Raw genomic sequence first — 12,650 nt, 5'->3', positions numbered from 1 at the left:
TGTGATGGTGAGAGATCCAGTGTGTTTGTTTAACTTCAGTCTGTCTCTGAATCTTCCTTCAGCTCTATCTTCATGTAAAGTGACAGTATTTCCTTTATCTTCTGTTTCAACTATGATAATTTCTGCTGCGTTTATTTCTTGAGATGTAAACTTCCAGGAGATTCTGTCCTCTCTCTGTGATTCAGTGAGACTGACAGATAAAGTCACTGAATCTCCTTCAGTCACTGACACAAACTCACCAAACACACCTGAAGAAATAAACAAGAAAAACAAACATTCCTGTGACCATTTGCATTAATGTAAATTAATCATTTGCAATAAGTTTATATTTTCATGTAATAATAAAGATGAATATTCTGCTAAAACAAATAACAAAAAAGAAATAAACAAACTCAATCATTAACCGTTAACCAATAAAACGTTTAATTATAATTTAACTAAATTAAAATAAGCATGTATTTATAACCCAGTAAAAATAGGACACTTTGTTTCTTCTTCGGCAAATTAGGAGTTGCCTTAACCTTGTGTTTTGTAAATATGGGCCCTATAAATGTTTAAATATTTATAGTTCAGTTTTAAGTTAAATATTTTTATTTGAAAGTATTCGAATTGCAATCATCATCCAATATAAAATAAATAAATCACTAACTAAAAACTAAAGAAATAAAAATGCACATACACTAATAAAAAAAGTGATTTATTATTATTACGTTTTTCCATTCTGATTTTTCAAATGTTTGACACAAAAATAAGTGAAATTAACAAAGTTAAAAATCATCATTAATATAATTTAATTTTTCATTTGCAAATTTTGCACTTATTTCAGATACAACTGAGTAAATAATTAATTAAATTAAAGTATTAAAGTAAATGTTTTTATATTTTATGATTTTTAAAGCAATTTTAACACTATTAATTATATACATTTTAACATATATTCAGCATCACTTGCCACGCATGCCGTTTCAGTAAACACATCAAAAGTGAGTCCAGCACAAATTTATTTAGTTAACTCAAATTTTCTAGGAAATCGAAACACAACAAAAAAGGACTTAAGCTATTGTGTAGAACTTACCGAACAGACTCCACAAACAGAACAAAATCACATGAGACATGTTCTTCAACATCTCGGAGAACAAGTAAAGAATAAATCAATCTCTAAAGGTTCGGGAGGGGGTTGATCATTTGGTCATCTCGGTATGACTTTTAAAGCGTATTTGCCGCTATAGCAAATGGCAACTTTTCTCTTTTAGAATCCCTAAAACCACGCAAGCCAACCACCCCCTGGCTCCACCCTTGATCAAACTTTCAACCAAAATACATTAGTTCTGGAGGCTAGACTGAGCCGAGAAACAATTTAATGACAAGCCAATGTGATTTTACTAAATTAATTACAGCCCCTGGATGAATGAAACCTGTGTTCCTATCATTGCTTTTATAATGGGATTGAATGTGTTATCTTAAACAACATTAAATCTAGCTGTTATCTGGATTTCTTGTTTTTCATTTAGGCACTAAAAATGAATAAGAAAATGGTAAAAATGTTCTTTATTAGCAAAACAATCAAGCCTTACAAATAACTAAAGACAATACGATACAATAAACAACCTATACAGGTATTATCAGTAACTATAATCCATCAGCTGAAAGGGTTTGTGTTTTGTTTCTTATTTTGTGCATAGCCTAGGGGTGGTTTCCCGGACAGGGATTATCTTAAGCCAGGACTAGGCCTTAGTTTAATTATGAAATATAGTTTGAACAAACATGCCTTACTAAAAACATTACTTGTATGCATTTTGAGGCAAAACAAAGGGCACTGATGTATTTTAAGTTATTTCAGTGCAAGTTGTTTTCAGTTGGGAAAGCTCAGCATTTATTTTAGTCTAGGACTAATCCCTGTCTGGGAAACCACTCTTATGTGTTAACTCAGTGTAAGACAATATTAAGTGAACCCTGCTGCAGTTATTCTGTCAAAAGTCAAAATACAACACAAAGCGTAACAATAATTCAAGAATGTATGAACACTAAATGAAACCATCAGAACAGTGACCTGATCTGAATAATTTCAGTGGGTGCTTGGCTATTTCTGTTGTTCAGAAAGGTTTATAGGTTTACCTTTCGACCTGCGCAAAAATGAAATTGTGAATTGAAAATACGCCCAATGGAAACTTGACAATTTCTCAAAAACTTCGATATTTTGATGCTCATATGTGTGTTTTTTTTTAGGCAATTCGAAAAAAAGAATATATCGCAAAACTGCAACAGAAAGATTTTTTTTTGCATTACAGGTCACCTGTACATAACAGCTGTTGCTGGATGGCATTTTATGTCATTACATGTTGTAAAATTTCAGACAAGTGTTAAATTTAAATGATACCTAGATTATAATGTATGTAATCTACCTGTCTAATGATGTTTACACATAACATATAGCCTAATAAATGTATTTTTAAAGTTAAGTTGCATTTCATGATAGATAAATATAGAAGATAGGCAAGCAAGCATATAGCATACTGATGATTAAACTACAGATTCATCAGTCATTTATTTGAGTCTTTGATCTCATCCTCTTCTGTTCTTTTCTGCTGGTTTTGACATCGCAAACCAGAAGAGCAACAGCAGCCAGGGCCACCAGAGCAGAGACGACCAATCGGATCACAGCTTCAGTAAAACCACAACAGCAGATGAAATCGACTAATGGAAAATGAGCAAAAGTAAAACTCAATTATGATTTATTGCAATATTTCAAACTAACTGTGTTAGTAATTAATTTACAGCAAATTCAGAGGCTTAAGTTAATTTGTGTGTCTCACTGAGGTAATTGGGTAAGTTAAGTATTTGTGTGCATTTACTTGGGACTTGAAATTTACCTGAACACGTCTGACAGAGATGAGTGATGTTGAGATGTTGAGTTTGGTTTGTGATGGGATTGTTGAGTACACATCTGTATGTGTTGTTATCCTGATATTCAACCTCCAGAGGTAGAGATGCAGTCGTTTTAAGGTTAGACACACTGATGCTGGACAATAAACTGTTTCCTTTATACCAGGACAGACTCACATCTCTCACATTCAACACTGAACACACTAATGAACAGATTGAGCTTGATGAAGATTTTTGTGGAGAGACTCTTGTGATGACAGGAATGGGCAGATGAGCTGAAACATAATTAATAAAATGAATACCCCATTTCTCACTTCTAACCTTAACATATTTATTGACTTTAACAAGTCAACTTAAGTGACTCTCAAATGCATAACATTGAATGTTATTTGATTATTCTGTTTAGCTTATTAACAATAACTATTTATAACCGAGCTTTTCAATGATTCACAACCATTACATTACATAGAAGTAAAAAAGTGTGATACAAATGGCATAGGCATATACATAGGGTCTAATTATTTATTCATATTTAGCACAATTAAAGCACATGTAATATATTGTACAGTACATGTAATCAGAGTTAATAATACAATTATTTTATTATAAAAATGAATCTTTGTGTCATCACATAAGTTTAAATTAAAATTGTTAACATATATGTGGTATGCTAAGTTCTTTACTCACCATAGACAGTAAGATTGATTGTTTTGAGTTGGGTATTTGTGCGGATGGTGTTCACTTTATAAAGTCCAGTGTGTGTGATGTTGGTGTTTGTGATGGTGAGAGATCCAGTGTGTTTGTTTAACTTCAGTCTGTCTCTGAATCTTCCTTCAACTCTATCTTCATGTAAAGTGACATTTTTTCCCTTATCTTCTGTTTCAACTATAATAATTTCTGCTGCGTTTATTTCTTGAGATCTAAACTTCCAGGAGATTCTGTCCTCTCTCTGTGTTTCAGTGAGACTGACAGATAAAGTCACTGAATCTCCTTCAGTCACTGACACAAACTCACTACAAACAACACCTGAAGATAAAAATAAACAGCCAGTCAATTGATTTTCTGGCCATCTGTGCAACGCCAGATAGATCAGATTTCAAATGCAAATACAGCTTCTATTAATATCTAATGTCTATTGAATTCAGGTTTTATCAAAAAGTAACAGATCGAAATTATTCTAAAACCAGCACTGACAAACAAATATAAAACGAAGGTCATTTAACAGATCATTTTTTGCCGATTTACAACAAAGAAACTAATTTATATTTAAACTTAAACCAAAAAGTACTGGAGAAAGAAATTGCACAAAATGCACATATATAACTTACCAAACAAGCATAAGCAAAACAAAAGCAGACCAATCATTTTCTTCTGCTATTCTCAGAACAGTCTCTCTTCGTCTCTCTTCGCTGACAAGTCAACAGTGTGAATGTGAGTCTGTTCGACACTCACGTTTTATCTGTGACAACCTAAAAAAAAAAAAAAAGATTACTTGTACGATGATACAAGAACAAAAATGCATTTATATTATAATAAACTTATATTTAAATTGTAATAGGCTATACAATTTTTATTTACAATTATTATTGAATTACCATATTAAACCAAAGTGTTAACATTGTAATTTTACACAAACGCTTAAATTCCAGTACAATTTTACAATTTTGTGTCTATTCAAAGCAGATATACATTGACATTTTACAAATTAGTGTCAGTTTGTTCAACCCCAAAACAGAAAAAGTTGGGACACTGTAGAAATTGTGAATAAAAAAGTAATGGAATGATTTACAAATCTCATAAACTTATATTTTATTCACAGTAGAATATAGATAACATATCAAATGTTGAAAGTAAGATATTTTGAAATGTCATGCCAAATATTGCCTCATTTGGGATTTCATGAGAGCTACACATTTCAAAAAAGTTTTGGGACAGGTAGCAATAAGATGCCAGAAAATTTAAATGTACATACATTATAAGGAACAGTTGAAGGACCAATTTGCAACTTATTAGGTCAATTGGCAAAAAGAAGCCCTCTCTAAAGATGATCCAGAAGCACAGGCGTTTTCCCTGGGCAAGGCTCATTTAAAATGGACTTTGACAAAGTGAAAAACTGTTCTGTGGTCCAACGAATCAAAATTTGAAGTTCTTTTTGGAAAACTGGGATGCCATTTCATCCGGACTAAAGAGGACAATGACAACCCAAGTTGTTATTAGCGCTCAGTTCAGAAGCCTGCATCTCTGATGGTTTGGGTTTGCATGAGTGCGTGCGGCATGAGCAGCTTACACATCTGGAAAGACATCATCAATGCTGAAAGGTTTATCCAAGTTCTAGATACATATGATCCCATTCAGACGTCGTCTCTTTCAGGGAAGACCTTGCATTTTCCACCATGACAATGCCAGACCACATACTGCATCAATTTATTATCTATATTCTATTGTGTATAAAATATAAGTTTATGAGATTTGTAAATTATTCCATACTCACAATTTCTACAGTATCCCAACTTTTTCTGTTTTGGGGTTGTATGTAACATATAATTTTTGCATGTATGTTTAGCTTTTCTCTGTCAACAGCACTGAAAAAACGAACTTTTTGGTGTAGTAATATTTATTAGATTAACTCTCATAATTTCTACATAATAATATTAACATTTATTGAGAACTAGATTTTCCTAAGTAAAATGATGATAAATACACAATTAATTCATGTAAAAAATGAACTGTGTGGGAATAGTAAGTCTTATTAGATATTTTCTTGTATTATTTAACTGTTTTATAGTCACTACACATAGTCCTAAAATAATTAAGTGAATTTTAAATCCATTTAACTAAAAAATCTAAGTAAAATTTACTTACATTTATTTGCACATGTTGTAAGGAATACCCACAATTCTTTGCGCCTGAATATTTTTATTTTTTAAGCTTTATCACAGAATAAGAACTGATAAGAACTTTAACTACTTAAATATTTGTTAGCAAAATGTCATAAAGGTTTAAGCTCTTATATTATTGATGTTGTTTTGTTGTAAATAATAATTTTGTGAAGTCACCGTTCAGGTGATCAGTGTTTCTTTACATGAACCCTGTTCAGAACAGTGTATTGTAATTCTTTCCACAGTGCTGATAATGCATGTCAGAAACACAGTTTGTGTGCGTTTCTGTTCCGAATCAAGTTTATTCAATGACTGACTTGTTGTCAGTCATGAATTTTGTGTTATAATGCCATTTATAACACTAAAAATAACTAGGTCCATAGAAATATGTAAAGAAAATAACAAACAGAAAATGATTTATTTAATATTATTAGGACAGCAGTGCTTCAATCTTCAAAAAAACCTAATAGACTTTACCTAAACGATTAAAATAAATCTAACTCCTAAATAAAATAATTAAGTAACATTTAATTAATTATTTAACATATGTTTTATTATGCAATTTTAAGTAAATTTTATTTGATTTTACTAGGTAAGTTTTACTTATAAAAAAGCAGTAAATTTTACTTAAAAAAAGTTTGTGCAAATTTTTACGAGGATTTTTTTAAGTAAATTTTACAAGTTGTTTTTTTCAGTGAGTAAAGATTCTCAATCAATCAGGCGGTGAAAGTGCTGTTGACGCTGCATCAGTACCAACATAAGCATGCGTCTCACTATTTGTGTGAACTAGATGTGTTCGGACTTGTCATGACATAAACACAACTTCAAAACAAAAATGTAGATTTATATTAGGCTATATTTAATGATTCAAATAAAATACTTCTCTGTGTGGTCTCGATGTGTTTCATTGTCGGCACATTTGGTTATTCTCATGATTGTTGGCTCTCTTGCATGGTCTTAATGCAGTCTATGGCATGAATCCTCAAATTCTACCCTTGAGGACAGTGCCATGCAGGGTTTAGCTGTATATAAACCACACGGTAGTAAAGAGACAGCTCCCTCAATGGGTTCAAGTTGGAAATGTTGTCTTTCATTCTGGACAGCAAGGTCAGTGACTGTAACATTGAGGGTATTTTACAGTATTAAACACACATTTATAATGATTTCATCAGGCTTCAGAAACATTTAAAAATGAACACAAAGAATGACCTTTCAGCTACCGTAGTTGCAACTCTTGCGTCATTACAACAGGGTGTTCAATGCATCACCGTTTCTGTTTATAAACGTTGTGCAATGTTTTGTCAGGGCTGAACGCAGCCCTGGGGCCCATTCTTGGTACGTCGCTAACTCAGTTAGCTGGATTTGATTGTTGACGATTTGGCATGATCTTGGATCGTTTGGTTCTTCGAAGCTCATCCTAGACTTGCTGTCATAGCAACAGGTTCGTAAGCTCAAACCTGCTCGGGAGCAGGCTTATTTCATGTAAACAAGATTAGTTTGTACCTTTTTAAGTGGATGTGATACTGAAAGTCTGATGCAGTTGTGTATTCTGCATTATACGAACGCAATCTGCGTAAGATGCATGATTAATATAAAGAGCTTTTCAAATTCAACACGTAATAAAAAAGTATAGATTAAATCTTTTAGCGATGTTATTTAAAAAATATATAATATAACAAATATATTTTTTCTGTATACTTGTGCAACTTGTTTTTGTTTAACAGATTTGAATATTATTCTTAAACGGATGATAAGACAAAGATGCTGATCACATTCAGTTTAGATTTAGTTTAATTTTCCTTAATAAAAACAGCAATCAATCATCTTTACCCAGCAGTAATAGATGTATTAGTTATGTACAATACAGAATATTACTCGGTGTGAAATAAGTTTCCTTTGAATAAACCTATCTCCGATTTTAGTTTTGTCTTTAGATTCTCAAGTAGAATATCATGCATCAAAGGGTTTTTCATTTAGTAATTTCTATCTATTCTATCATTAAAACTCTGTCTACAAACATGTTACTCTTTCCCTTTTCTGTGACAAAAATGCCAATAACCAAATAAGGTTTTTTGCACATATTTTCACATATCTTTATCTTTACTACACTTTTCTGTGCAGACTCAGCAGATGCAAGACTTGGTTGGGAATACTATGCTGATATTGTTGTAGTCAGAAATCAGTTATATAAGAATAATGTAATTAACTTATTTAACCACTTGCATATAGTTTCTCTAAAGGACTGTCATCTGAGAGGATTTCTTTACTGTCCTGTGCATTGCTCAGAAACAGTTGCACTTTGTAATCGTTTGATGTAGAATAACATTACCATTCCCTTACTGCACATCATACTTTATTTACCACATTCTTGGGAACTGCTAAAAGTGTTGGTGTATTATCTACAACTGCACAAAAGAGAGGAAAACACAATCTTATAATAAACTACAATTCAAATTTTATTTATCAGAAATTAAATTGTTAAAAATGGGCGTGTTCTTGGCCATTGCAACAACCGGCCAATCACAGCGTTGCTGATCAGTGTATCTACTATTGATATGTTTTGGCTTTTCTTGCAGTGCACGAACGCGCAGTGATCTCAGATAATTCAATCCTGCCATACTAATCATCAACAGCAGTGGTGTTCAAAGAACCAAATAAGCGAGATCATAATTAGCAAGACCTAAACATCTCGGATGTCTCATTTGATCTCGGATGTATTAAGCGACGTAGGCCTACGAAGAACGGGCCCCTGTGGTCTATGGTATCAATAACATATCACTGAACATAGTGCCATCTAGTGGCTTTTAATGACTAACAGCCACAATCAATATTATTAAATTAGGGACGTTTCCACCAAGAAAAGGATGGACTACTTGCACGAAAGCTGTGTCCCAATTCAGGGGCTGCGACCAGGGGCGGAGCCAGACATTGTAGACATTGGGGGCTTAGCCCAAATCTAGGGGTTTCAAAGCTTGGTCCCCTGTTGATATTTTTTAAACAATTTTTTAAGCTTTATAAACTATTTTTTAATCTAAGTGTTCTCTGTATTGTCCAGTGTTGGGTGTAACTAGTTACTAAGTAATTTGTTACTGTAATTTAATTACTTGAAAAAGTAATGTAAGGGATTACTCTTATTTTTCTTGTAATCGAATTACAGTTACTTCTGATGTAACTAAATACTGTCTATGGACTGTAGAACAATTATGTATACTATAATAAATAGTGGATTTAACATGGTTTTAGTTTACAATTCTCACTATTAACTGGTTGATTATTAGCATTAATATTACTGAGATGTTGACTGTTTTTTAGTAGGCCTACTTAAATAGCACATATTAATGCCTGATTCTGCAAAACCTTATTCTACACCCTTAACCCTCCCCATTTCTACAAATACTTAAAATAAACAACTACTTTAGTATTAATAAGCAGTAGTTGGAGTATATTGAGGCAAAAGTAGTTAATAGTTAATTAATAGAGAGAAATGAACACTAAAGTGGGACCAGAATAATTGATGTACTTTTATATATTGTTTCTTCGAGCCATTTCAAGCCTATCCTTGTATCATGTACTAAATAGGATTTAGAAAGTAATTAGTAATAATTAAATACTTTTTGGAGTAATTTGTAAAGTAATTTAATTACATGATTGAAGATGTAATTAGCAACTAGTAATTAATTACTTTTTTGAGTAACTTACCCAACACTGGTATTGTCATTTTTACCCAACACTGGTATTGTCATTTTAAAACTGCAACATAACAAATTTTGACAATGATACTTTAAATTCTCTTATCCAAAAATAGGCAAACATGTTTGCTGAAGGCTAATCCAGTAACTATAAAGCTACATTAGAATAAAAAAATTTGACTTTATTGACAGAACAATTTCTCACCTGCTTATGGAAGCGTTTCTCTCTCTTTCTGTCTCTCTGTCTGTCTGTGATCTCTCTCCACCCTCCTCTCTTCCTATTTGCACTGACAGTTATCACACATAAGGATATTTTAATGTAAGAGATTTGGGATTCACATTTTATAACTGTCTATCAATGTATTTCTGAGGTAAAATCATTGCGAATTTCAAATGCATATGGACAAAACATACCTTACTAACTATATATACTTTCTCACCTTCTTACTTCTGACGTCTTTAAAAATATAAATCGTATATCCATCTATAAAAAAGTATATATGCAACAATGAGCAAGTTTTTTCAAAGTTTTAATTCACTGTTATTAAATGTACTTTAAATACAACGTTACCAATGACCAATGAGGCAGACTAGACCAGAGCACCACAGTAAGTTAGACGTTAGCCATGCAGATAATATATCAGTTGACGCTATTTAACAGTATTTACATCACATAACTATAAATATACACTTACAGTAATAACGAAGGCACTGTAATAATAAAGACACTTTGAAAATGCGTTTACTGTGGGGAGATTCAGAATGTTCTTTTATATACTTCAACACGCATCTCTTATTCATTTTCAGTTGAGTGGGGGACCGGAGAGTTAAAGCTGAGTGCCGCCACCTAGCGTCCTGGATGAATTCATTTTACAGATCTGAAAAGATTCGGGGCTTTTGACAAAACATTCGGGGCTCGAGCCCCAAAAGCCACCCCCCCGCTCCGCCCCTGGCTGCGACCTTATAAGCATGCGACCTTAAATATGAGCACTCGGTCTTTCAAGGTGGCAGCCTCAGAAATCCGCGAAGAGAACTGAAATGAGACGGTCTAACCTTCGGATGACCCATAATTGGCGTCACCTGCTGCGCCTGTTAGCAGGACATAGCGGAAACGTTTCTGACTTATTAAAATAAATATGAAATCAGAAAAATATTAATTTAGTTTATAAAATATGACACGTTGATGTAGATTAAACTATTCAACAGTATATTACATTTAATTAATCAACCTTAGAAATATATGCATCATAAAAATAATAATATTAACACAAAACATAAAACAGTGACAAACTTTTTTTGATAAATACACACTTTTATTTAATTAAGGTTTTAATTGTTTATTTTAGAATATCCAGCCGCCGTTGCAGGCGCGCAATGAATCTTGGGATATCCTCGGCTGTTAAGGATCCATTCGTTCTATCCTTAACAGCGCGGAGAAATGAGGACGCATTTTGAGGCTTCATTCTAAGCATCCTTCGTATTGGGACGGCCTTACCAGCCTGAAGTCGCGCTGCTGTGACGCAATCGGTCTTAAAATACGTCCTTAGAAGGTCGCAGCCCCTGAATTGGGACACAGCTGTAGTCTCATGACATACTTCCGGGTTGAAATATTATGGCTCCCTACCCAGCTAGAAATAAAAAGTTCTAAGAACGTTCCCTGAAAGTTCCCGAATGTTCCCAAAAACATTCTGCCAACGTTAAAAGCGGCTAGTTTTTTTAAGTTCTAGGAACGTTTCTGTTGTCTGAACGTTAGAGTAATGTTACATTTTACCATTTTAAACGTTATGACAATGTCATGTTTTAATGTTCAAACAATGTTTAAAACAACAGCTGTTTATTATATTGACTTGTTTAATTGTTATGTAAATGATATAGAAACATTGCATTTTATTATTTTATAAAACATTATTTCTGAATGTTCAGTAAATATATTGCTGTAGAAAACTCAATTCACTTACTAGGTTTAGATGTTGATGTTTCATTTTAAGTCACCCTTATTGTGATTAGTGTTTGTTTTAGTTGGTCTCTTGACACTTGACTTTTTGCTTGCTAGTTTTTTCCTGGTTGTGTTAACTTTGTGTTAATGCACCACATGTGTTATGAACATGCCAAGTTAATAGTGTTATTCTGTGGTTGTTGGTACATAATGGTAAAGATCATCACCTAATTTATTTACTAATCAAAACTTTATTTTCTGTCAAAAATGTAAATGAGATCCAGCACTTTCACAGCAGTTTGTCATTAAGGAGTTTTAGAAACTTTGGACTAAAAAATATCTGCTGTATAACTGGGATGCACAAACATCAATAATCAGACTATGAATCTCAATCATGGTGACAATTAAATGAAAAACTTCATGCTGCAATGCATGCTGGGTATTAACAAATTACAAACCTCATTCAGGACTCCCAGCATGCACTGCAGCATGGATAAATAAGGATTTTTTTAACAATTTTAATTGTCACCATGGTTGAGATTCATAGTCTGATTCTTGATGTTTGGGCATCCCAATTATACAGCGGATATTTTTTGTCCAAAGTTTCTAAAACTCCTTAATGACAAACTGCTGTGAAAGAGCTGGATCTCATTTACATTATTGGCAGAAAATAAACTTTTGATTAGTAAATGAATTAGGTGATGATCTTTACCATTATGTACCAACAACCACAGAAATACACTAATAACTTTTCATAACAAATGTGGTGCATTACCACAAAGTTAACACAACCAGGAAAAAAATAGTAGGCAAAAAGTCAAGTGTCAAGAGACCAACTAAAACAAACACGAATCACAATAAGGGTGACTTAAAATGAAACATCAACATCTAAACCTAGTAAGTGAATTGAGTTTTCTACAGCAATATATTTACTGCATACAGAAATAATGTTTTATAAAATAATAAAATGCAATGTTTCTCTATCATTTACATAACAATCAATATAATAATATAATTATTTATATAATAAACAGTTGTTGTTTTAAACATTGTGTGAACATTAAAACATGACATTGTCATACTCATAACGTTTAAAAATGGTAAAATGTAACGTTACTCTAACGTTCAGACAACAGAAACGTTCTTAGAACTTAAAAAAAACTAGCCGCTTTTAACGTTGGCAGAATGTTTTTGGGAACATTCGGGAACTTTCAGGGAACGTTCTTAGAACTTTTTATTTCTAGCTGGGTAGTTACATGTAGA

At 32.7% G+C, this 12,650-nt stretch overlaps 1 protein-coding gene across 1 annotated transcript; it reads right to left on the bottom strand.

Annotated features, from left to right (window-relative positions):
- Nucleotides 1-1,549: 1,549 nt before the first annotated feature.
- On the bottom strand, nucleotides 1,550-6,670 carry LOC129453007 (uncharacterized). Its single transcript, XM_055217070.2, has 4 exons — nucleotides 6,643-6,670; nucleotides 3,571-3,909; nucleotides 2,871-3,158; nucleotides 1,550-2,694 (listed from the first exon to the last, which is right to left on the bottom strand). The coding sequence occupies exons 1-4, from the start codon at nucleotides 6,668-6,670 to the stop codon at nucleotides 2,537-2,539; spliced, it is 813 nt and encodes a 270-aa protein (XP_055073045.2). The 3' UTR covers nucleotides 1,550-2,536.
- Between the last annotated feature and the right edge of the window lie 5,980 nt (nucleotides 6,671-12,650).

This window comes from Misgurnus anguillicaudatus, unplaced genomic scaffold (genome assembly GCF_027580225.2).
Source record: "Misgurnus anguillicaudatus unplaced genomic scaffold, ASM2758022v2 HiC_scaffold_31, whole genome shotgun sequence".
NCBI classification, from domain to species: Eukaryota; Metazoa; Chordata; class Actinopteri; order Cypriniformes; family Cobitidae; genus Misgurnus; species Misgurnus anguillicaudatus.
The sequence above is the reverse complement of the archived record's forward strand: the minus strand, read 5'-3'. Positions and strand labels throughout refer to the sequence as shown.